A 26,753-nucleotide genomic window follows, 5' to 3' on the forward strand; every position below is an offset into this window, starting at 1 on the left:
ATGGACATTAAGACACCACACCGTACAAATACTATATCAAAGATTTGCAAAATGTAAATGCCAAAATCGAACATTTGTGGGAGAGAACTATATACGTGTCATATACCAGATTAACTGCTTGACAATTAATTGAAAACGTTATATAGCTCCTCGAGAAAGCTTCATGTCTCAAAAGGCTTAGCGCTGGCAATCTTATGGATATTTTTTTATTATACAAAATATCTACAGCTTTCTAGCTACATGGAGTTTTATTTACTGAGCAGTTATATACTGTTTACCTCTGTTGTTGACGGAAGAGGAAACTCTCACCCCACTCAATGAAGAAAATCATCATCATGACCGCAACCATTGATGCTAGGATGAGGAGCCATATCTGTAACATGGTTCATATAAGATATTGGTGACCACCAGGACCAGAAGCGCGAACAAGATCCAAGCGCTTTCGTGATTATTCACATCTTCAGGAGATATAGTAAGAGTGAGCTGCCAGACGTTGACCCTATGTGTTATTACTGAGCTTCAACAACTAAGGCCGAGAGTCAAGAATGAGATCTAGATACAGGTGCCGGGAGACAAGTAACAACTTCCCGGTGGTCACATAAAGTCTGGAAGGACTACGATGCAATACTCACCATAGACTTGTGACAAAGTTGTTAATGATGGAAGGACCTAATTTATATAACAAAAAATACGGTTAACATTACTATTAACAGTATTCCTAATAATTACTGTTTCAATATTGTTAAAATCAACAATTGTTTTACACGAAACAACTTTATAAACATTATCCTAATTAGTCGGATGATCAGATTCTCTCATATGAACAGACAGAGCATTTGATTCTTGTCCAGTGCGGATACTACACTCTGAGTAAATTACTCCGAGAGGGTAATTTGGACTTTTTCAGGAGGTAATGAATGTCAAACAAGATATGAACAAGCGATTAGCACCTTAGAAATATTATAATACAATACATGCTATAATGATTACGTTAAGACGAGTTTGTGGCAATGCCATTTATAATCTGCAGGACGCTTCTCAGACCTAATTAGTCTTCTCCTCATTACTAATTGATCAATTTTCTCAATATCCCTCACAAACAAAGGTAACTTTCGTTCTAATAGCAACAGTTCTTCTAATAGCAACAGAGATGTTTCCCTTTCCTTTAGTCTTCTGTTAAGGTCATTTAAAAGCGACTTCCACCATGACGGGAAATTTTATAGCTAAGAATATTCATGGCCTTTATCACGCAATTATTTCTTCACTTCTACCCAGACAGACTGTAAACCTTACGAGTACTCGTCCTCTATACTAGTAATTGTTGTTAAGGGGAAGGTCTGAATACTGACAATCAACCTCTTTCAGAAGTTCACGAAACTGTCGCTGGCTTAAGTCTTTTTACTATTATTTTGTTGACAGTTTTCACTACTAAGGTCATCACTTGTGTGAACTCTGGTGGTAAAGACTGTGCACACAGTGTATCTTGATGACTGATGCGGTAAAATGATATCACATCAAGATCCAGATATTTCCTTAATAAAGAAACAAAACCCTTGTGTGTCCCTCTCATACTCGGTGCACCATCAGTCGCAACACAGAAATTTGTAGTTGGTTTACGTTTCTTTTGTTTACAAACAAGTGATATTACTTTAGATGAAAAAAAGGATTCCTCGTTTGACCAGTGAGGGGTAGCAAGTCAATGAGTTCCTCTTGTACAATGCCATCATCATCATCATCATCATCATCATCATCATCACCATCATCATCATCATCACCATCATCATCATCAACAAGATTCTTCACGTTCAATAGATATGTCCTGGACTGAATTAATGTCATCAGTTTGCCGACTGGTGATGTCTTTGGCCATTTTAATGCTCTATCCCTCACCGTCTTTGCAGACACTGGCTCTTCCTTAATTCACTAAACAGCTCTGATGCTTCAGTAAAACAATGCTCCATGTATGCACCATCTTTGAAAGGACCTCGTTTAATTATCTCTTGACTTACCACAACACTGTCTGCAGTTGTGTCATTTAAAGATTTCACTCATTTCGTGAATTTACTCTCACTTTGTTCTGCTTTGTGTTACACTTTCTCCACAATTTTCTTTTTGGCATCTCCAGCTGCATATTTCTCAGTGAAGTCTCTGTGCTTCGTGTGAAAATGGCTTTCGAGATTGCACTGCTCGATGTTGGCCAATTCTCCATTGTAAATGATATAAGAAGGAAGTCCTCTATATCTCTGTGTGAATGACAAACATTCTTTATAGTCATTTATATATTCTCTATTTTCATCTTCTATTTTTGTCTTCTGAGATGAAATTTTCCAACTCTTAATATAGACTTATTATATCACCTTTAACTCACCTATTGAACTGGTGTTGACTTTCAGAGAACAAAATTGAGGCTAACGCGAGAGGGTACTGGAGGTGAGGTAAGGAACAGTACTAGATAACCCTCACCTTCACCTATCCACCTTTTCTAGTTTCCCGTGACACGGCGTTATAAGGTTGCTTGGCGATAAATTAAAGAATCGTCACCTCTTACACATTGTAAAGGGATATAGAACTAAATAACCGTGAATGACAGCAAATATGTGTAATACTGTATATACCAGGTCAAAACAATTCTCTATATGTTTCCTGCTTACATTCACTTTTCCAACTTCCATATTTTTTTCACTTACGGTAATTTATTAATCTTTAAGCAGGTGCCAGGAGCCGCACAAGTACTTGACCAAAGAAAAAATTCAGTACAGATACAAGTTAAATTGATAATATGTATGTATAGTTCTTGACCCTAGTGTACCGACAAGTAGTGAAGCGTTCATTACAGTATGCACCACCGCCGTGACATATCATGAACAAAATTAACTAAGACTAAGTAAAAAAATAAATGTAAAAAGGATTTTTGACAAATTCCTTGGTAACTATTATGTGCAAGTTTACTTTTCCTAGATCATTAAGATATGATTTTTGTGCGGTGGGAGATGATGAGTATTGGATATGGGTGTTAGCACTGTGTGTTATATACAAACTATTCACACGTGACAGAGACGTAGAAGTTGATGAAAACAGCTAAATGTGACCCTCACGATATTCTTTAATGTTCTGTTACATTTACTGTTTACAGAGTAAAGTGGATTTTGTCTCAGAAGTTTCTAAGCATCAGAATCAACCAACATCTTGGATCTTTTTGTCTTTCTGTTCTCAAGTGATTACCTGTAAGTGAGACGCTCTGAGTGAGAAGAAGGTAAGGGACAAAGGGTCTTATGATGTGTTAATTGTACCATTATACTTATTTACTTTATTACTATTGACGCAATAATAACAACATTAATTCATCTCTTCACAACGTAAAACTTTTAAACTCACAAAAGTTGTAAAAGGTTTCACAAAACCAGCGAGATCTGCTCCAATTACTGGACTCTGGTATGCAATCACAGAAGACTCCATGAATATCGGTATACTGAAGTCGACAGCGTGAATTCGCATATGAGTCATAGGAAATGAAGAACCCGATATATCACACTCCTGACAAATGGATATTATTATTAATACCAAGTTGAGGTGAAGGCTAGAAAAAAATGCAAGAAAATTGAACCATCTCAGTATAATGAACTCTATCAATAAACAATGTTGAGAAATATTCACAGAAACAATCGCGAGCAATATAACATACTAAGGAAACACACGAATAGGATAATTAGTGATGACTTACCATTGTTTACCTTACAACAAAACAGACTCACCTGGCGGATAAGATAGCTTATAACGCCTAGCCAAGTACCATTAGGCTGCTGGAATCCTGCAGTGACTAAGTCTGGGAACACCCACTCGTAGCTGTGGAGAAAAAAAAAATATATATATACCTGTATATATATATATATATATATATATATATATATATATATATATATATATATATATATATATATATATATATATATATATATATATATATATATATATATATATATATATATATATATATATATATATATACAGTATATATATAATCAACACCTCAACACGCCAGGATTCTGTAATTAACTGAAGCTACAAATTATAGACTTCCCAAAACAACAGATCAATACGCCCCTGTGTATACCCATCCTAGTGTTGGAGACCTGGCAAGACTCCTGGACACGTTGTCAACTAAACGTGATGCCTTAATCTTGTATTGGGGAAGGGTTTGTCTCAGCTCAATAATATATTCTACTGCCTATAAAGGGTTAAGACAGTTGCCACACACTACAGTACTACACACTACAGTAAGACAACACTACAGTACTACACACTACAGTACCACACACTACAGTACTACACACTACAGTACTACACACTACAGTAAGACAACACGACAATAATACACACTACAGTAAGACAACACTACAGTACTACACACTACAGTAAGACAACACTACAGTACCACACACTATAGTAAAACAACACTACAGTACTACACACTACAGTAAGACATAACTACAGTACTACACACTACAGTAAGACAGCACTACAGTACTACACACTACAGTAAGACAGCACTACAGTACCACACACTACAGTAGGACAAAACTACAGTACTACACACTTCAGTAAGACAACACTACAGTACTACACACTACAGTAAGACAACACTACAGTACTACACACTACAGTAAGACAAAACTACAGTACCACACACTACAGTAAGACAACACTACAATACTACACACTACACAACACTACAGTACCACACACTACAGTACTACACACTACCGTAAGGCAACACTACAGTACTACACACTACAGTAAGACAACACTACAGTACCACACACTACAGTACGACAACACTACAGTACTACACACTACAGTAGCACACACTACATTAAGACAACACTACAGTACCACACACTACAGTAAGACAACACTACAGTACCACAAACTACAGTACCACACACTACAGTACCACACACTGTAGTATGAAAACACGACAGTACTACACACTACAGTACCACCCACTACAGTAAGACAACACTACAGTACCACAAACTTCAGTCCCACACACTACAGTAAGACAACACTAGAGTACTACACACTACAGTAGGACAACACTACAGTAACACACACTACAGTAAGACAACACTACAGTACTACACACTACAGTACCACACACTACAGTACCACACACTATAGTAAGAAAACACTACAGTACTACACCCTACAGTACCACACACTACAGTAAGACAACACTACAGTACCACACACTACAGTACTACACCCTACAGTACCACACACTATAGTAAGACAACCCTACAGTAATACACACTACAGTACCACACACTATAGTAAGACAACACTACCACACACTACAGTAAGACACACTCAGTACCACTACAGTACACACACACTACAGTAAGACAAAACTACAGTACTACACTACAGTAAGACACACTACAGTACTACACACTACAGTAAGACAACACTACAGTGCACTACACACTACAGTAAGACAACACTACAGTACCACACTACAGTAAGACAACACTACAGTACCACACACTACAGTACCACACACTACAGTACTACACAATACAGTAAGACAACACTACAGTACCACACACTACAGTAAACAACACTAAGAAATGAGACAACACTACAGTAAGACAACACTACAGTACTACACACTACAGTACTACACACACTACAAACTCACACACTACAGTAAGAACAACACTACAGTAAGACAACACTACAGTACTACACACTACAGTACTACACACTACAGTACTACACACTACAGTGAACAACACTACAGTAAGACAACACTACAGTACTACACACTACAGTACTACACTACAGTACTACACACTACAGTAAGAACAACACTACAGTAAGACAACTACAGTACTACACACCAGTACACACACACTACAGTACTACACACTACAGTACTACACACCTACAGTAAAACAACACTGTCCACACTACAGTACTACACACTACAGTACTACACACTACAGTACTACTACAGTACTACACACTACAGTACTACAGTAAGACAACACAACAGTACCACACACTACAGTACTACACACTACAGTAAGACAACACTACAGTAAGACAACATCACAGTACTACCACACTACAGTAGGACAACACTACAGTACTACACACTACAGTACTACACACTACAGTACTACACACTACAAGTACTACACACTACAGTACTACACACTACAGTACTACACACTACAGTACTACACACTACAGTAAGACAACACAACAGTACCACACACTACAGTACCACACACTACAGTAGACAACACTACAGTACCACACACTACAGTACCACACTAGTACCACTCAGTACAACAAGACAAAACTACAGTACCACACAGTACAGTAAACAGCACTACAGTACACACAGTACCACACACTACAGTACTACACACTACAGTACTACACACTACAGTACTACACACTACAGTACTACACACTACAGTACTACACACTACAGTGAACAACACAACATACCACACACTACAGTACTACACACTACAGTAAGACAACACTACAGTACTACACACTACAGTAAGACAACATCACAGTACTACACACTACAGTAAACAACACTACAGTACCACACACACAGTACCACACACTACAGTACTACACACTATAGTACACACCACAGTACTACACACTACAGTACTACACACTAAAGTAAGACAACACTACAGTACTACACTACAGTACTACACACTACAGTACTACACTACAGTACTACACACTACAGTACTACACTACAGTACTACACACTACAGTAAGACAACACTACAGTACTACACTACAGTACTACACGATACTACACACTACAGTACTACACACACAGTGCCACACTACAGTACTACACACACAGTAAACAACACAACAGTACCACACACTACAGTACTACACACTACAGTAAGACAACACTACAGTAAGACAACATCACAGTACTACACCGTGAACAACACTACAGTAAGACAACACTACAAGTACTACACACTACAGTACTACACACTACAGTAAGACAACACTACAGTACTACACACTACAGTACTCACACACTACAGTAAACAACACAACAGCAAGACAACACTACAGTACCACACACTACAGTACCACACACTACAGTAAGACAACACTACAGTATCACACACACTACAGTAAGACAACACTACAGTACCACACTACAGTACCACACACTGCAGTACTACACACTACAGTACCACACACTACAGTAAGACAAAACTACAGTACCACACTACAGTACTACACACTACAGTAAAACAACACAACAGCAAGACAACACTACAGATGAACAACACTACAGTACCACTACAGTACTACACACTACAGTACTACACACTACAGTAAAGACAACACTACAGTACCACACACTACAGTAGACAAAACTACAGTACCACACACTACAGTACCACACACTACAGTGAACAACACTACAGTACCACACACTACAGTGAACAACAACCAGCAACAACACAGTACCACACTACAGTAAGACAACACTACAGTATCACACACTACAGTACGACAACACTACAGTGCCACACACTACAGTATGACAACACTACAGTACCACACACTACAGTAGACAACACTACAGTACCACACACTACATTTCACACACAAGAATAAGCCACACTACAGTACCAAACACTACAGTAAGACAACACTACAGTACCACACACTACAGTAACAACACTACAGTAGAACACCACTACAGTAACACATCACTACAGTACCACAACACTATAGTACCACACAGCTACAGTAAGACAACACTACGGTACCACACACTTCAGTACCACACTGTACAGTAAGACAACACTACAGTACCACACACTACAGTACCACAACACTACAGTAAGACAACACTACAGTACATCCTACATTACCACAACACTTAAGTACCACCCACTACAGTAAGACAACACTACAGTACCATTACAGTACCACACACACTACAGTACCACTCAAGTACAGTAAACAGCACTACAGTACCACACACTACAGTACCACACACTATAGTACTGCACACTACAGTACTACACACTACAGTACCACAACACTACAGTACACACACTACAGTAAGACAATACTACAGTACTACACACTTCAATACCAATACACTACAGTGCCACACACTACAATAAGACAAAACTACAGAACCACACACTACAGTACCACACACTACAGTACACACACTACAGTAAAACAACACTGCAGTACTCACACACTACATAACCACACACTACAGTATCACACACACAGTTGCAAACACTACAGTAAGACAACACCACAGTACCACACACTACAGTACCACGACACTACAGTACCACACACTACAGTGCCGCGACACTACAAGTACCACACATTTCAATAAGACAAAACTACAGAACCACACACTACAGTACCACACACTACAGTAAGACAACACTACAGTACCACACAACAGTAAGACAACACTACAGTCCACACACTACAATTGCCACACTACCAGTACCTACTGAAAGACAACACTACAGTACCACACTGATGAACAACACTACAGTACCACACATTACAGTAAACAACACTACAGTACCACCCCTTACAGTAAGAACAACACTACAGTACCACACACTACAGTACGACAACACTACAGTACACACTACAGTACTGACAACACTGCAGTGCCACACTACAGTACTACACTACAGTAAGACAACACTACAGTACCACAACACTACAGTACCACAACCTGCGTACCACACACTACAGTACTATACACTACAGTACACACACTACAGTAAGACAACACTACGGTAGAACACTACAGTACACTACAGTACTACAGCACAGTGCTACACAGTACCGTAAACAACACTACAGTACCACACACCAGATGACAACACTACAGTACCACACTACAGTACAGCACTACAGTACACCACAGTGCAGTAGACAACACTACAGTAAGACAAATACAGTACCACACACTAAGTACCACAACACTACAAGTGCCACATACACAGTATGACACTGCAGTGCCACACACTACAGTACCACACACAACAGTAAGACAACACTACAGTACCACACTACAGTAAGACAACACTACAGTACCACAACACTACAGTACCACAACACTATAGTACCACACACCTGCAAGTGTACCAACACTACAGTACCACAACACTACAGTACCACAACACTACAGTACCACACCTACAGTGAACAACACTACAGTACCCACACTACAGTACCACACTGTACAGTAAGACAACACTACAGTACCACACACTACAGTACCACAACACTACAGTCCCACCTACAGTAAGACAACACTACAGTACCACCACTGTAGTACACACACTACAGTACCACACAGCTACAGTAAGAAAACACTTCTAGTACCACACAGTACAGTAACACAACACTACAGTACCACACTCAATACACACTACAGTACCACACACTACAGTACTACACACTACAGTACCACACACTACAGTACCACACACGCATATGACACACTACAGTACCACAACACTACAGTACCACACTACAGTAGACAACACTACAGTACACACTACATAACCACACCTACAGTATCACACACTACGGTACCCACACTACAGTACACAACTCTACAGTACCCCACACTACAGTAAACAACACTACAGTACCACACTACAGTACCACAACACTACAGTACCACACACTACAGTGCCCACAACACTACAGTACCACACACTAAAATGTAAAACAACAGAACCACACTACAGTACCCACAGTACAGTAAGACAACACTACAGTACCACACACTACAGTAAACAACACTACAGTACCACCAGTACCCTCACAGTAACAACACTACAGTACCACACACTACAGTAAGACAACACTACAGTACCACACACTACAGTACCACACTACAGTAACACTACTACACACACACACTACAGTATCACACACTACAGTACCACAACACTACAGTACCACACACTACAGTGCCACAACCTACAGTACCACACTACAGTACCACACACTACAGTACCACAACCTACAGTACCACACACTACAGTAACACAACACTACTGTACCACACACTACAGTAAACCAACTACAGTACCACACACTACAGTAAGACAACACTACAGTACCACACACACAGTACCACAAATTACAGTACACAAAACTAGACCACACACTACAGTACCACACACGACAGTACCACCACACTACAGTACCACACACTACAGTACCACACACTACAGTAAGACAACATAGTACCACACTACACAGTAAGACAACACAGTACCACACTACAGTAAGACAACACTACAGTACCACACACTACAGTGCCACACTACAGTACCACACTACAGTACCACACTATAGGACCATACACTACAGTACCACACTACAGTAAGACAACACTACAGTACCACACACTACAGTACCACACTACAGTACCACACACTACAGTACCACAACACTACAGTACCACACACACACTACAGTACACACACTACAGTACCACACACACAGTAAGACACCTACACTACCCCACACACACTGTACCACACTGTAATACCACACAACACTACAGTACCACCGTACAACTACTACAGTACACACACACTACAGTACCACACACTACAGTACCACACACTACAGTAAGACACACTACAGTACCACACACTACAGTAACACACTACAGTACCACACACTACAGTACCACACACTACAGTACCCACTACAGTAAAATAACCTACAGTACCACACTATAGTACCACACACTACAGTACCACACACTACAGTAAGACAACTCTACAGTACCACACACTACAGTGCCACACTACAGTACCACACACTACAGTAGATAACTCTACAGTACCACACACTACAGTACCACACACTACAGTATCACACACACTACAGTAACACACACTACAGTATCACACACTACACAAAAGATAATGCCGTTTTTTATATCACAAGGGTTTTGCCGTTTAATGGAATATCTACACATTTTGATTAATTCTTTTTTAAACAACCAATGATACAAAAGGGTATTCCAACAGACCATACCATACATGTCACAACTTAACATTATAAGCATATAATGAGCGTGTGGAGAGTTGTGAACATTAATGAGGACTTAAACTGGGTCTTACCACGTATTGAGTTTACTTGTTAATATTTTCAGTACTTCATACATGGGCCCGTGGATCGTGTAAGGTCTTGCGGTGTCGTCTACAGTCATGCGCGGAAAGTACTGTTGAGGATAAGTGGATGAACACATTAGTACCTAGACCATAATACTCTTTAAATGAATGATGCTAGAGAGGGACAACTGGAAGATATTTGTCCTAATATAAGTAACACTTGTTCCTCAAGGATGTTAATAATACTTGAGATTATATTATTGTATATATACATTACGATTGTAATTAGCAATAATTAAAACTGCCGTATTTATCCGAATTCTAACAGCAATGTTTTCTCACTATAATGTTAACGATGATATCGCCGAATTAAACTGTCATTTTGTGACATCCATTAAAACTATAACACTTGCAGTCAACGTACTTGTTGGTAGAGAACAATGATAAACTAACACTTGCAATCGGGAGCTGATCGTTTCCCCAGCACCAATAGTCGATTACCCGTCAGCACCAGCCAGGTTGACTGGTACCCCATTGGTGAACAGAAATAGTCACAATTTAGCTAGAAAGTCATAGGAATCTTCAGCAGGAAAAGTCACATTTTACTTAAATATCATTTAAGGTTAAAGTAATAAACAGAAAAATAGTTTGTCACTTATTAACTGATATGACATGACTTGTAAACATTGACAACACAATTTACATATGATAGCATTACAAATATGTTAGGTTACGTTAGGTTACGTTAGGTAAAGTTAGGTTAGGTTAGGTTAAGTTAGGTTAGGTTAGTTTACGTTAAGTTACTTTTTTCTGTGATTTATTTCTTGTGACTTTTTTCTGTGACTTATTTCTTGTGACTTTTTCTGTGACTAATTTCTGTGACTTTTTTCTGTGACTTATTTCTTGTGACTTTTTCTGACATTTCTAGTGACTTTTTTCTGTGACTTATTTCTGTGACTTTTTCGTGACTTTTTTCCTGGATTCACCCCCATCACCTCAAGATACGTTTGGTTAGGTTAGGTTAAGTTAGGTAAGGTTTGGTTTGGTTAGGGGAATCGTCAAGTAGATGGCAGGAATCGACCGAGATGAGGGAACCGGTCAGCCTGGATGGAAGTGACGGAAATCAACCACTGGTGACGGCGACCAATCGTTTCAACAGGGAAACGTTTAGTAGCCTTGCAATCAACGCACCTTGTTACCAGAGAGCAGTGACGCGGGTAACACAGTCAAAGCACTTTATTACAAAATAAAGCGAGGCATAGATTAGTTAACACACTTTAATACTGTATAGTAGCCAGGCAGTGGGCACTTAACATCAACACTGTTCAAGAAAACAATAATGTGGTGAAGCACTTACTATCATATCGCAAACTTTGAGACAAGAAGATGAGTTGGTGGCACCGGTGGTCATGTTGGTGGCACCGGCGGTCATGTTGGTGGCACCGGCGGTCATGCCTATGGCGGCTATGAGTATGGTTGCGGCAGCAGTCACGGTGGCGGCGGTGTTCATGGTGGCGACGGCAGTCAGAGTGGCAGGAGAGCGTCCCTCACACAAGTGACTCCTCCCCGCCCTCCCGTCATTTAAGGTCTGCGTCTCATGATTAAATTTAGTGACCTGAACTAACATTTTCACGTCTGATTGATTTCATTTTGTGAGCCACGAGCAACTTGCATTAGTCAAATTGTATTCCTGATTTGTTTTCATTTGTCCTCGTAATATATTGATCTGGGAGGCTGTAGCGTAACTCAACCAGTTAGGTGTATGTTCATCTCTTAAGCTACGAGGAATAGTCATTGTATAAACTTTAAAGGATCATAACACTGAGTTACGTGTCGTGGCTCCCCAGAAATGTTATGAAAGTGGAATTTGGGGACTCAGCCTCAGTGGTCGGCCCCCAACCCCTAAAGGTGGATTCCCCTCATTAAAAGCATATTTATTTTTCTGTGTCTTCGCTATGCACGTCCACGGTTTTAAGATAAAGATTTGAAATGCGGTATGTTTATATAATCAGCCCCGAGAAAGCTCACCTGGAGGTGGGCCCACCTGTGCACGACTACAGGTTATCTTTTAGTGTGTCTATATTTTATGGCCTTAACTTTTTTTAAAATGAGAAAGTACAATATGGTATGGTTATAAAATTGATGGTGTAATCTGGGGTCGACTCCGCTAATATTTGGTACACTTTCGTATATATTACTTCGCCAAAAACACACCCGAATATCGCTGTGTACACAGGAACCAAAAGTATCTGTGCACATTAGGTCCTGTGATTTCCTAAATGATCAACACACCTTGCCACAATGTCACAGCCAACATGAACCATATTATGTGTATATAATACAAATATTTACTATGGATAGAAAAGGAGATGTCTTACTGGCATTTTGCAATATCCATCGTCTGTAGTGTGAGACTGTTTTGCCCTAAGTTCACAGATGCTTTTTCATTGAGTGTACCCCAGTATCCCTCTAGTGTATATATATATATATATATATATATATATATATATATATATATATATATATATATATATATATATATATATATATATATATATATATATATATTAATAGCCAGGTCTGTAGCTGAAAGCGAGAGGGAGCAAGAAGCACTTTAACACAAACGTAATGATGCCACACTAGACGCATTACACCGCCCTATGTGCGCGCGCGCGCATACACACACACACACACACACACACACACACACACACACACACACACACACACACAATTATGCTGTAGTACAGTGGTCCCAACCTGTAGTTCGCGGGCGCGCCGTATTAATCAAGATAGGTTTTAACCCTCTCGCCGCGGGAGGTTACCCTAAGGCCTTGGCTGAATAAAATCGTCTGGCGGTAGCCAGAATGAAATGGCAATTGCATGACACGCAGCAAAATGGTTAAGGAGTCCGCAAGGGTTTATTAGAAAATTGAGATTTATTTTGGATTATTTGTTTGGGTGAAATTAATGAAAATGTGTAATAACTTGATACAACTGTCGTGTACAGGACGTGTGTGTTTACCCCAGACCGGGCCCAGAGAGTCCCTCCACCATCCACATATAATGCCAAACTGGTAAGTTAGACGTGTAACACTGCAAATAACTGTACAGTATACATGATTATTTTTTATTGAATTTAGATCCAAAGTTTTAGCGGCCTCCACTATATATACAATGATAATTGTAGACCAGAGCCTACAAAAGTTTTTTTTTTTTTTACAGGGATTAGTCCACCCGGGCACAGGTCACTGACCCACATCAGGGCCTGGGGAGAAAAATGTAATAATAATAATAATATTAATATTAATAATAATAATAATAATAATAATAATAATAATAATAATAATAATAATAATAATAATAATAATAATTCATATTAAAAGAATGTATAATAAGAATACAAAAATTAAAAATTAATGAAACAATAATGATAAAATAACAGTAACAACACTGTAATAATAATAATAAAGAACCATATGGAAATACAAAATGAAAAAATCAATAGTGAGAAACAATATATGTATGTTGTGTTGTCAAAGTAAGAGAAACAATTGAGACCCTGCAATTGTGTGTAAATGAGGCAGAAAGTCAGACCAGCAACCTGGGAATTTGTCACAATTTTTGCGATGCCATATGGCAGCAGGGTCTACCATTAGACAACACATAATGCTTACAATATCTTCCTAGGTGGTACTACCTCCCTGTTTGGTAGCTGCCTACTACCTACAGTACTACCTACGTTGGGGACCACTGCTGTAGTGCACCCCTCTTTCATCACACAGCCAAGCTGTGGAATGCTCTGCCTTCTTCTGTGTTTCCATTCTCTTATAATCTGTCTCATTAAAAAAAAACCGGTTTTCCGGCCTCTTCGTGGTGTAGATTAAGTCTTTTTCTCCTCTTTTTTTTTTACTCTTACTTTTCACCCCATGCCCCATTGTGGGTTGATGCCAGGTAGAACTACATCATTAATACCATGGGCCGATTTTTCAAACTCAAAAAAAAAATTGCCTCTCCGTATGACACACCCTATTACTGTAGTGTGTAGTACTGCAGTGTTGTCTTACTGTAGTGTGTAGTATTGTAGTGTGTAGTACTGTAGTGTGTAGTACTGTAGTGTGAGTGGTACTGTAGTGTGTAGTACTGTAGTGTTGTTTTACTGGAGTGTGTAGTACTGCAGTGTGTAGTACTGTAGTGTGTAGTACTGTAGTGTTGTCTTACTGTAGTGTGTAGTACTGTAGTGTTGTCTTACTGTAGTGTGTGGTACTGTAGTGTTTGGTACTGTAGTGTGTAGTACTGTAGTGTGTAGTACTGTAGTGTGTAGTACTGTAGTGTAGTACTGTAGTGTTGTCTTACTGTAGTGTGTAGTACTGTAGTGTTGTCTTACTGTAGTGTGTGGTACTGTAGTGTTTGGTACTGTAGTGTGTGGTACTGTAGTTGGTGGTACTGTAGTGTTGTCTTACTGTAGTGTGTGGTACTGTAGTGTGTGGTACTGTAGTGTGTGGTACTGTAGTGTTGTCTTACTGAAGTGTGTAGTACTGTAGTGTTGTCTTTACTGTAGTGTGTGTGTACTGTAGTGTTTGGTACTGTAGTGTGTGGTACTGTAGTTTGTGGTACTGTAGTGTTGTCTTACTGTAGTGTGTGGTACTGTAGTGTTTTGGTACTGTAGTGTGTAGTACTGTAGTGTTGTCTTACTGTAGTGTAGTACTGTAGTGTGTGGTACTGTAGTGTAGTACTGTAGTGTGTGGTACTGTAGTGTGTAGTACTGTAGTGTTGTCTTACTGTAGTGTTGTTACTGTAGTGTGTAGTACTGTAGTGTTGTCTTACTGAAGTGTGTAGTACTGTAGTGTTGTACTGTAGTGTGTGGTACTGTAGTGTTTGGTACTGTAGTGTGTGGTACTGTAGTGTGTGTGTTGTCTTACTGTAGTGTGTGGTAGTGTTTGGTACTGTAGTGTGTAGTGCTGTAGTGTTGTTCACTGTAGTGTAGTACTGTGTGGTACTGTAGTGTGTAGTACTGTAGTGTGTGGTACTGTAGTGTGTAGTACTGTAGTGTTGTCTTACTGTAGTGTTGTCTTACTGTAGTGTGTAGTACTGTAGTGTGTAGTACTGTAGTGTGTAGTACTGTAGTGTGTAGTACTGTAGTGTTGTCTTACTGTAGTGTGTAGTACTGTAGTGTTGTCTTACTGTAGTGTGTAGTACTGTAGTGTGTAGTACTGTAGTGTGTGGTACTGTAGTGTGTAGTACTGTAGTGTGTATTATTGTCGTGTTGTCTTACTGTAGTGTGTGGTTCTGTAGTGTTTGGTACTGTAGTGTGTGGTACTGTAGTGTGTAGTACTGTAGTGTTGTCTTACTGTAGTGTGTAGTACTGTAGTGTGTAGTACTGTAGTGTGTGGCAACTGTTTTAACCCTTTATAGGCAGTAGAAGATATTATTGAGCTGAGACAAACCCTTACCCAATAAAAGATTAAGGCATCACGTTTAGTTGACAACGTGTCCAGGAGTCTTGCCAGGTCTCCAACAATAGGATGGGTATACACAGGGGCGTATTGATCTGTTGTTTTGGGAAGTCTATAATTTGTAGCTTCAATCAGTTACAGAAATGCACACTGAGAACCTGTAGGGTCTTCACTAGTGTATTATAACAAACACCTGTGAACAAAAGGAAGACAAACGTTGGAGAACAAAGTTCATAGAACGATCAGGTATATATGAAAAAAATACATTAAAACATTAAAGAGACGCTCTCTCTCTCTCTCTTTATATATATATATATATATATATATATATATATATATATATATATATATATATATATATATATATATATATATATATATGTATATATATATTTATATATATATATTTATATATATATGTATATATATATTTATACATATATATTTATATATATATATATATTTTTCCTACAACAGCTACGAGTGGGTGTTCCCAAACTTAGTCACTGCAGGATTCCAGCAGCCTAGTGGTACTTGGCTAGGCGTTATAAGCTATCTTATGTAATCGCCTGACTTAGAATTTTCGTTATATTAGAAATTGTATTTACAATATTTCAGCACTTTCTTTTTAACTAGCTAGCTGACATTTGTGCTACCCCTATGTTACTCAGAATTCCATTGCTACTCGGACATCTGGGATATCTGATGTATCAAAAATCATTTCTCATTGAGAATCCGAGTTTTATTTAAAATCAATGGCATGTTCAGAAATCCAATGCCAGTTAGAATTTTTAGTGTAAAAGGAATTTTAATCTTATTCATAAATTAACATTAACTGAAACATTTAATTGCATGAGGAACTATTTACATTATGAGAAAGAAAGGGGTAAGAAGCCAATCTGTTTAATGTGTAAATATTATACAAGAACAATAAAATAAGTTCGAAAGCAGTATTACTTTGAGGTGCTGAAGAAGCTTAACACCGCCACCTAAAATGTTTTGTGATTTGACAGAAAAAAAATACTTAGAGCCTTCAAAGCGTTTTATTTTGCTCATAAATGTTAAACACAAATAAATCTATCTAAGATAATTTACTAATATACTTCATAACTTTTCCAGTAACAAAAAAGGATTTTATTTCTTCACTTAATGTGATGATCGCACATGCCCTTTGATGTTTCCAGCAGTAACGCCACTGACCGACCCCAAGTCAGTGTTGTAGTTCAGGCCGACCTTTGAGTGCCTGGTGACCCTTGAGAGCCACTTCCACCAGCAGCACCACAGACGCCAACAACATTCCTGGTGGAAATGATCACTTCTTAGTTATGAAATATTGTCCAGCGTCACATCTTAATGATATCCTAACGGCTGCTCCTCTTCTGTCTACGTGTAACTTCAGCTGAAAGTTTATTTATCATCATCAATTTAATCTTTACATGAGGTTATTTACAGGGTTCATCGACAAGCAGATTCTATCATAACATACTGTAGGACAGTTTACATTCTATGTTGACGAAAACCTTAGTTATAGTGTACTATAATAAATGTACCGTAAATTTTACGGTGGAATACCGGTAGCCCAGTTGCCAGTGCTCCACCGTAAAATTTACAGTGCCTAAATTACGGCGTCCGTTAATGTCATAGCAGACGACGACCATGTAACTGTAAAAAGAGGAACTAATAGAAAATCACCGTCAAACAAAATACAGTGGCCAACTGTAGATTTTTTTATAGTGAACCACTGTAATATTCGCGGGAATTTTTTACAGTGTACATCGTATACTCGAGCAAGATACTTTTAAATAATATTTGTTTAAAAAAATATATAAAATTTATGCTTAGAAAGACCTGCGATGATATTAAGAATATAAAATCATTCAACATATTTATGGCTTCAGACAGAAATATAAGACAAAAATAATACAGACACTACTTCTGTTCTGCAAAAAAGAGAAAAAATACAAATAAGAGTAACATCTGTGGATAACATACGTGTTTACAGCATAACACAAACCATTATTATATATACGCGATCATTTTAATAGTGGAACTTTATGGATCACTGGATCAAGGATAGTCTAAAATATTGTTAACACCAATAATGATATATTTCCTCTTTGTCATATCTTGGTCATGGTTTTAACACATTCTACATTTAGTTTAACATTATTTAAGTGGAAGTAGTACATCATTCCATAGACAAATGCCAGTATTGTAAACAAGAAAATACTCTTATCAAAGCTATCTACTCTTGAGACATCACAGGATAACTCACTACTTTCTCATGTTCTATAACCGAGGTGATTATGAATAATCCAAGTCTTAGCTCTTCTACTATGTACTCAACAGAAGAGCATTCAGCATTTAATTTACTATGTTGTTTTGCCTAACCTACAAAATACCTTCGTCCTCTGTTGTGATCAAAACTCCTCATCTCCTCCAACATATATTAAACAACATTTACGAATCCTTAGTTGCCGTTTTTAGAAACTTAACGTGAATGACCTTAGCGGTAAGTCTCGGGGTTCCTTACCTCCGGCATAAACAGCGAAGACGCCATAAAAGTCCTCCAGTTTCAGTGGCCGAAGGCTGTTTTTGGGTCTGGTGAAGGACTCAGGTGTAAAACAAACGGTTCCATTACGTACTGCAGAAAGATACAAATGTTCGAGGATGCCAAATTCCAGAAGTCTTCTGAGACTGTAAATAAAAGAAACATATATTATTTTTAGCTCGTTTGTACTCGTCTTAAGTGCCTGGCAGGGAGGTAGAAAACACGTGGTTTAATAGATATAAAGCTTAGAAACCAATCATTTGCCCATCATTCTTATTAAGTTCTTTAATACCTTTTATCACATAATAAACTTAGACTTACATGGGGTCCAGCACGTGTTTGAGAGGCGAGCCCTTGGGAAATGCGAAGCCAGAAGATATTCCAGTGTAGATACGCTCAGACGCAATATACATGGGACAGGAATTTGCCTGTAACATATATCAACATGTAAGACGCAAATAAACATCTTCACATATTATTGTAGCAATGTCAAAATAAACTATAAAGTGATCATCGAGAATTTGGAATGTTAACAGCAGATACAAAATATATAATTTGATCTTCTTAAGTGTTAAGTGCAGTTACAACAGTTATCTTGTGTTGTTCTTAGGGTGGTAACTCTCAAACATTAAGTGCAATCTCTGCTACTTTTCCCTTTTTTCTCTTTTGGTTGTAGTGTGGTGGATTAATGCAATACTACACGCAAATCGTTGAGATCTGACAGAGAGTGTGAAATTTGGCATGAAGTTATCTTTTGCCACGTGGAAATATTTCCAGGGTGAGGACACGCTGGGACTTCACTCTGGCGGCCATTCTGAGCAAATTTAAAATGGCCGCCTCGATCCCACAGCCCAAATCATAAAATACCATATCTCAGGTTAGTTTCATATTGTTTTGAGGATACCTGATCAATCTAACTGTTTCGAGGTCAAGTTTACATGATAAGTTAAGGTCAAGGTCAATATTTACCCTAAAACACCACACCGGCTTTTGCAGACAGGCTCAATATATGAATTAATGAGTGGTGTAATAAAATGTGACACAAGTACTTTCATTACTACCCTTGGCACTAAATTGGTCATGGGTGAATGTGTGACCAACTCGTTAAGATATATTCATGTGATCGGATCTGCCATGTACTATGATTTCGTCAAAACACGCTTCAATTATGCCTCAAAGGCCATCACTGAAACTATCCATCGTAATGGACTGTACACGTTCAAAAACGTACCTGACAAACAAAGATGTTAAAGTTCAAGCTCTCAAACACAACTTGGCCTTGGTCACTCAGTTCTTAATTCTGCCATCACAACCAGATGCATATGTTGATGAGTTTTTAATGTATGAAATTAAAAGCACCCACACCATTAGCTGTTGCTGGTCGTTTGCAAATTGGTATGAAGTACGATCCCCTGAAATGTTTGGAAAAAGTGAACGAAAAACCAGTTGGAGATGCAACAGTTGTCCATTTTATCCAACCCACCCAACCCATGAGCACGATCAGTGGATATACGGAGAAGCAATTGGTGACATTTGCAAGATCTCAAGCCTCTGGTTGTGTTGATCGTATGGACTGGATACGGCATATCTAACCTGAGAGAAGACTGAAAGACCAAGCTCATGCGAATCAAGGGGATGGTCCAAGAAAAACAATTACTCCAACACTCCTATCAACCAAAAAGAGTGTAGAGAATAAAACAGAACTCTTCACAATCACCAGTAAGCGGTTAGCTGAGGAAGACCTGGGTGTGCAACTTATCACAACACAAGAAAAAGTTCTTACTCAACCACCCTGTGGCACGGAGGGTCTGGGACCGTGTAACCATCAAGAAACTGACACGGGGAAGATCCTCCACCTCAAACATGCAGGTCAGCACGACCGTGACAAAGCATACCTCCGCAAAGTGGACACTGATGTCGTGGTTGTCGCAATCTCATTGTTCCCTGAACTGTCATTGTCTAAGCTATGGGTGACTTTTGGGATTGGAAAACACTTCCACTATAACCCCATTCACATGCTAGCATCATAGCTCGGCCTTGAGTTAGGAATTGTGCTTCCCTTTTTCCATGCACTGACAGGCTCAGAGACTACATCGCAATTTGTAGGAGGTGGCAAGAAGACAGCTTGGGAAGTGTGGAAGCTCTTTCCAGAATTCACGGCTAGCTTGCTCGCAATATTGCGTGATCCCGACTACTTCACCATGAAATCTGTACTTATTTAAGTCACCGAACGTTTCATTGTCCTACTTTACAGTAAGTATTGTGAATCTGCTCCAGTGAATCAAGCCCGGATGGAAATGTTCTCACGAAGGAGTAGAACCCTCGACAATATCCCACCTACCCAGATAGACCTATTTCAGCATGTGAGAGGAGCCATTCTTGAGGCAGCTTTCATTTGGGGTCAGGTGCTGCAACTTCATCAAAACATCCCTGAGCCTACCGATTGGGATGGATGATCTCAGATAAGGAGTTGGTGCTATTCTGGACTACACTTGCAGATGTGAGTAAAGCTTGCTCGATCCTACTACACTGTGGGTACAAGAAATCATTCACTGGCAAGTGCATATACAACAAAGCCCACTTACACTGCTCCTCCTTATGTCACTGCCAAGGTGCTTATTGTAAAAAAAATGATCTTACCTAATGTTCTCATTGGCTAAAACACATTAATTTTTTTATTTGTCTATATTACTTTTATTCTCAATAAGTTCACACAGGTTTCAGTGATAATTCATCTTTAAACAGCAACTACAGCCGCTCGATTGTAACTTCTTGACAACCGCAACCTCGTAACTATGAAATCTGACAACCGTGACATCCTTAATACAGAGGCGTTTTAGAGCCATGTATGACATTGACCTTGAATATTCATGTGACGGTGACCTTGAATCATTCCGAAACATAGTTATGTCGATCAGATAATCTCAAAACTATAAGAAACGAGCCCAAGGTCATCAAATTTGAGCCAGCGGTTGTAGAGATAGAAAGATGCAGGTGTTTTAGGTTAAAATATGACCTTGACCTAAACTTACCAGTTGAACTTTTCATCGAAACATTCCGAAACATAGTTAGATTGATCAGGCATACTCAAATTTATAAGAAACGTGCCTGAGATATGGCATTTTATGATTTGGGCTGTGGAATTGAGACGGTCAATTTGAATTTGCTAAAAATGGCCGCCAGAGTGAATTCCCAGCGTGTCCCTACGCATGAAATGATTCTATGTAGTAAGAGGTAACTTCATGCCAAGTTTCACACTTTCTGCCGGATCTGAACGACTTTTGCATTAATCCATCCCCCTATTGGTGTGAATTAAGGGAAAGAGAAACCTAAAAAAAAGGGAGAAAAGAAAATGAGGATAAGATTTTACGGAAGGTGTAAGAAGTGACAGGATATAAGGGAAGTGACAAGTAGGAACTTCACACACAGACACTTCCTCGTGTTCTTAACTTACCCTTAACCTACAGTGCTTTATGTTAATTAACTGTGCGTAATTCTTTAGTTTCTACCTACGACACATTAGCCCCCAAAGAAGAGTCTTACCATTGAGAACATATCGTGAAAAAGAGGTCTCATTACGAAATCAGAGGCGACGATAACATATTTTCCAGCACTGCTTTCCTTCATTGCCAGAGGCGGGCTAGTGTGGAGTGTGAGCCGGTCGTTGACTCGGTGGAGCAGGGAGCCGGGTGGAGCGATCTGTACGCAGAGGACATTGTGTTATTATCTTCAATTTATTTTGGAATTTCTATCCTCGTTAAGTGTCTACCTCCAGGACTGTTTCTCTCCCATTTCCCTCATTTCTGTCGGCTTTTGTATCTCTCTCTCTCTCTCTCTCTCTCTCTCTCTCTCTCACCTTTCTACTTATGTTCTCGGTATTTTAGTGAAGTATATTTGCTGCCTCTCTCTCCATCAGTAAACACTGTCAACCTACTGTTAGTCTCTGGTCCAGCCAAACTTCCCCTCACCTGTCTCTCTCCAGCGGTGACTTGTTAACTTATCACATCTAACTCTCTCCTTCTCTATCATTCTATTTGTGATGATACGAAGATTTTGTTAACAAATATGATACTCAAGACAGTCTTACCATTAGAAGGATATAATATAATATATTTAATTTTAGTCAGTACATCAGTAAATAAGTTTATAATGGTCTTTCAGCACACATAATTTGTGACTAAGTTCATAAACACCTTAGTATATGTTGTGTGACATTCTCAGATTACCTAAGACTCTTGTCGTTCAGTTTATACATAAGAAGGTTACTATGTGTCACTTAGTAGCGTTAAATGTCCCGTTTTACATGTCATAAGTCAGCTGTGTTCTTTACTCTTACGCCAAACTCTGTAAAAATCTGTTGGTTGTCTTGTAGATGTTGGCAAGTTATCTATCATGTTAGTCCAAGAAGGCTGTGAAATATTGGATTAACGTTCAGATAGACTGTTTCTCCCTCGGTAACCTGTCAGATTGTTTTTCCCTCGGTAACCTGTCAGATTGTTTCTCCCTCGGTAACCTGTCAAACTGTTTCTCCCTCGGTAGCCTGACAGACTGTTTCTCCCTCGGTAACCTGTCAGGCTGTTTCCCTTTCGGTAATCTGTCAGGGTGTTTCTCCCTCGGTAGCCTGTCAAACTGTTTCTCCCTCGGTAACCTGTCAGGCTGTTTCTCCCTCGGTAACCTGTCAAATTGTTTCTCCCTCGGTAACCTGACAGACTGTTTCTCCCTCGGTAACCTGTCAGGCTGTTTCCCTTTCGGTAAGCTGTCAGACTGTTTCTCCCTCGGTAACCTGTCATACTGTTTCTCCCTCGGTAACCTGTCAGGCTGTTTCCCTTTAGGCAACCTGTCAGACTGTTTCTCCCTCGGTAACCCGTCAGACTGTTTCTCCCTCGACAATGGAGTTAAACAAGGTGCAGTTTTTAGTGCAAGGTTTCCATCTAGTCTTAATTAATTGCCGGGAGTGTTGCATTCAGTGAAGATGGCAGCTATAAAGGAACACCTGTAAAGATAGCAGCCATAAAGGAACACCTGTAAAGATGGCAGCTATAAAAGAACACCTGTAAAGATAGCAGCCATAAAGGAACACCTGTAAAGATGGCAGCTATAAAGGAACACCTGTAAAGATAGCAGCCATAAAGGAACACCTGTAAAGATGGCAGCTATAAAGGAACACCTGTAAAGATAGCAGCCATAAAAGAACACCTGTAAAGATGGCAGCTATAAAGGAACACCTGTAAAGAAAGAGGAACACCTGTAAAGATGGCAGCTATAAAGGAACACCTGTAAAGAAAGATAAAGAACACCTGTAAAGATGGCAGCTATAAAGGAACACCTGTAAAGATAGCAGCTATAAAGGAACACCTGTAAAGATGGCAGCTATAAAGGAACACCTGTAAAGATGGCAGCTATAAAGGAACACCTGTAAAGGCAGCTATAAAGGAACACCTGTAAAGATGGCAGCTATAAAGGAACACCTGTAAAGATGGCAGCTATTAAGGAACACCTGTAAAGATAGCAGCCATAAAGGAACACCTGTAAAGATGGCAGGCATAAAGGAACACCTGTAAAGATGGCAGCTATAAAGGAACACCTGTAAAGATAGCAGCCATAAAGGAACACCTGTAAAGATAGCAGTCATAAAGGAACATCCGTAAGGATGGCAGCCATAAAGGAACACCTGTTTTATAGTGTTAAGTCTTTACTCTCACCACGTCTGATTTGAACAAAATTATCAGAATGTGTCAAAATATCTTGTTAAGTATATCCTTATAAATGATCCTATTATGTATACCTCGGTTATTTGTAACTACACCACTGTTAATAATTTCGTACCAAATTTTCAGATTCTCTTCATCCATCCGAAGCAAAACTAGAGAACAGTAGAAATGATTACGAGATTTGGTAGATATCAAGGTTTACATACCGTTACAAGATAATGAATCAGCGTCCCTTCAGGTAAAAACACGTGGATGTCCGTCTCCATCAACTCCTCGAGGCTGTTGAAGGGGACTTGAACCTTGGGCATGATGAGCATCGCCTTCAGGTTACAACGGTAAACTAGAACCAAGATGACTGATATCAGCAGCCACAGGCCAGAAAGAAGTCGAACAGAGTCCCTCTGTGGCGACCAAGTTGACGCTGTTGAGAGATAAAATACATATGAGATTTTAGTGAAACATATGATAATTTTTCTTGCATTACTTAAAACTTTAACCTTAAACAGATAATGAATTTAAGACAATAGGACTCAGTATCGTATGTTCAGTGACCAGTGGTAACTGCTATGAAGTATTACACAAGTCCATAACACAACAGCAACGCTCCGAGAGTAAGGTGTAGCATGCAGACGTGCTGTGCCTAGTTCCAAAAAAAAACAACATTTGTCGTTCGAAACATTTTGCGCAAGGAACTCTACGGGATACAGGTGAAGTCGGCCCTTGGTGTTTTCGGCCCAGTAATCTCGGCCCATTTCGGTAATCTTGGCTCACATAGGATGTGGGCCAACGTCCACAATGATATTAACAGTCAGGATTCATATATGAGGCTTTTTTTCCAGTTATAAGGAAAGATAATCTATTTGTTTTTATAAGTCCCTTAATATACCATTATTGCTTTTTTCCGATTCACAAAATTCGAAGTTTACGTGTTTAAATATTTCATGTAGATCCACAGTGGAAACGGGGACAGGATAAATCTCGATAAAATCACACAATACAGATGGCAGCACCAGCTTTGGAAGAGTCCTAGTTTAACATCCATTACACAAAAGGAAAATTGCGTTTTAACCTTTCACCGCGTGTCAGGCACTTGCCATTTTAATCTGGCTACCGCCAGATGATTTTATTCAACTTAGGGTAACGTCCCGCAGTGAATTAATCATTATGTAGCCAAAATACAGTAGATAAAACTTTCAACAAAAGTGAAAGAGCTACCACGAAGCTTATCACATTCATTGTGTGTGATTTACTTAAAACTTCTTAAGTAGTATAATGATGTACTGCTTAGGCCGTGCAATGAATAACATCACGTTCAGCCACAAACGCTTCACATTTATTAAGCAGCTGCTGGAGAACGGAAGCAACGGTGACATGTATGTCATCAACATGCCGATGTGGAGGCAGTAACCTCCCGTGTACTGTACTAAGGACACACAACACTCACCCTGAGAAATAACAGTGCCAAACGTCCAAATGTAGGAAGTCCAGACCATAGTGGAGAGATCGGAACGCCCAACGGACTCCCTGCCATCACTGTCAAATACAAGTCCTTACCTTACTGCCATACAGTATGACACGATACCTAAAAATATGTTTATTCCCCCTTTCTCTAAATCCAAAAATGTTGCTGATAATACAGGAATTTTATAAATATATTTGCGATTCGTTAACGTATTTCTCATTACAGATAAAATAGAATAAAATTATAAATACTATCATTATATTTTGATGTAGATGAAGATGGCCAAGGCTCAATCACTGTAAACTTATATCAAGAGAATTATCTTATGTTATGACTTATGGAAGATTAAGATTTTGAACTATATGGTTA

The 26,753-nt window shown here is 39.1% G+C and overlaps 2 protein-coding genes across 2 annotated transcripts; both read right to left on the bottom strand.

The window, feature by feature from the left end:
- Positions 1 to 278: 278 nt before the first annotated feature.
- Positions 279 to 12,766, bottom strand: LOC121865265 (probable glutamate receptor; the record flags this gene model as incomplete). Its single annotated transcript, XM_042364623.1, has 5 exons — positions 12,562 to 12,766; positions 11,214 to 11,314; positions 3,753 to 3,843; positions 3,376 to 3,534; positions 279 to 373 (listed from the first exon to the last, which is right to left on the bottom strand). Coding segments are annotated over exons 1-5 (599 nt in total), but the record flags the coding sequence as incomplete, so codon positions are not given.
- A 4,923-nt stretch (positions 12,767 to 17,689) lies between these two features.
- Positions 17,690 to 26,451, bottom strand: LOC121865267. The gene is made up of 6 exons (XM_042364624.1): positions 26,367 to 26,451; positions 25,129 to 25,343; positions 22,755 to 22,910; positions 19,533 to 19,639; positions 19,194 to 19,357; positions 17,690 to 17,959 (listed from the first exon to the last, which is right to left on the bottom strand). Exons 1-6 carry the CDS (start codon positions 26,413 to 26,415, stop codon positions 17,871 to 17,873), a joined length of 780 nt encoding a protein of 259 aa, XP_042220558.1. The 5' UTR covers positions 26,416 to 26,451; the 3' UTR covers positions 17,690 to 17,870.
- Between the last annotated feature and the right edge of the window lie 302 nt (positions 26,452 to 26,753).

Source organism: Homarus americanus, unplaced genomic scaffold (genome assembly GCF_018991925.1).
Source record: "Homarus americanus isolate GMGI-L3 unplaced genomic scaffold, GMGI_Hamer_2.0 scaffold40505, whole genome shotgun sequence".
NCBI lineage: Eukaryota > Metazoa > Arthropoda > Malacostraca > Decapoda > Nephropidae > Homarus > Homarus americanus.

Coding starts and splice junctions, on each gene's coding strand:
- LOC121865267 (XM_042364624.1), bottom strand. CDS start 26,415: ATGGTCTGGACTTCCTACATTTGGACGTTTGGCACTGTTATTTCTCAG. Junction 19,640..22,754: donor TTCACGATATGTTCTCAATG/GTAAGACTCTTC, acceptor TATATGTTACAG/GCAAATTCCTGTCCCATGTA. Junction 17,960..19,193: donor CTTCGCTGTTTATGCCGGAG/GTAAGGAACCCC, acceptor CATTTCCACCAG/GAATGTTGTTGGCGTCTGTG.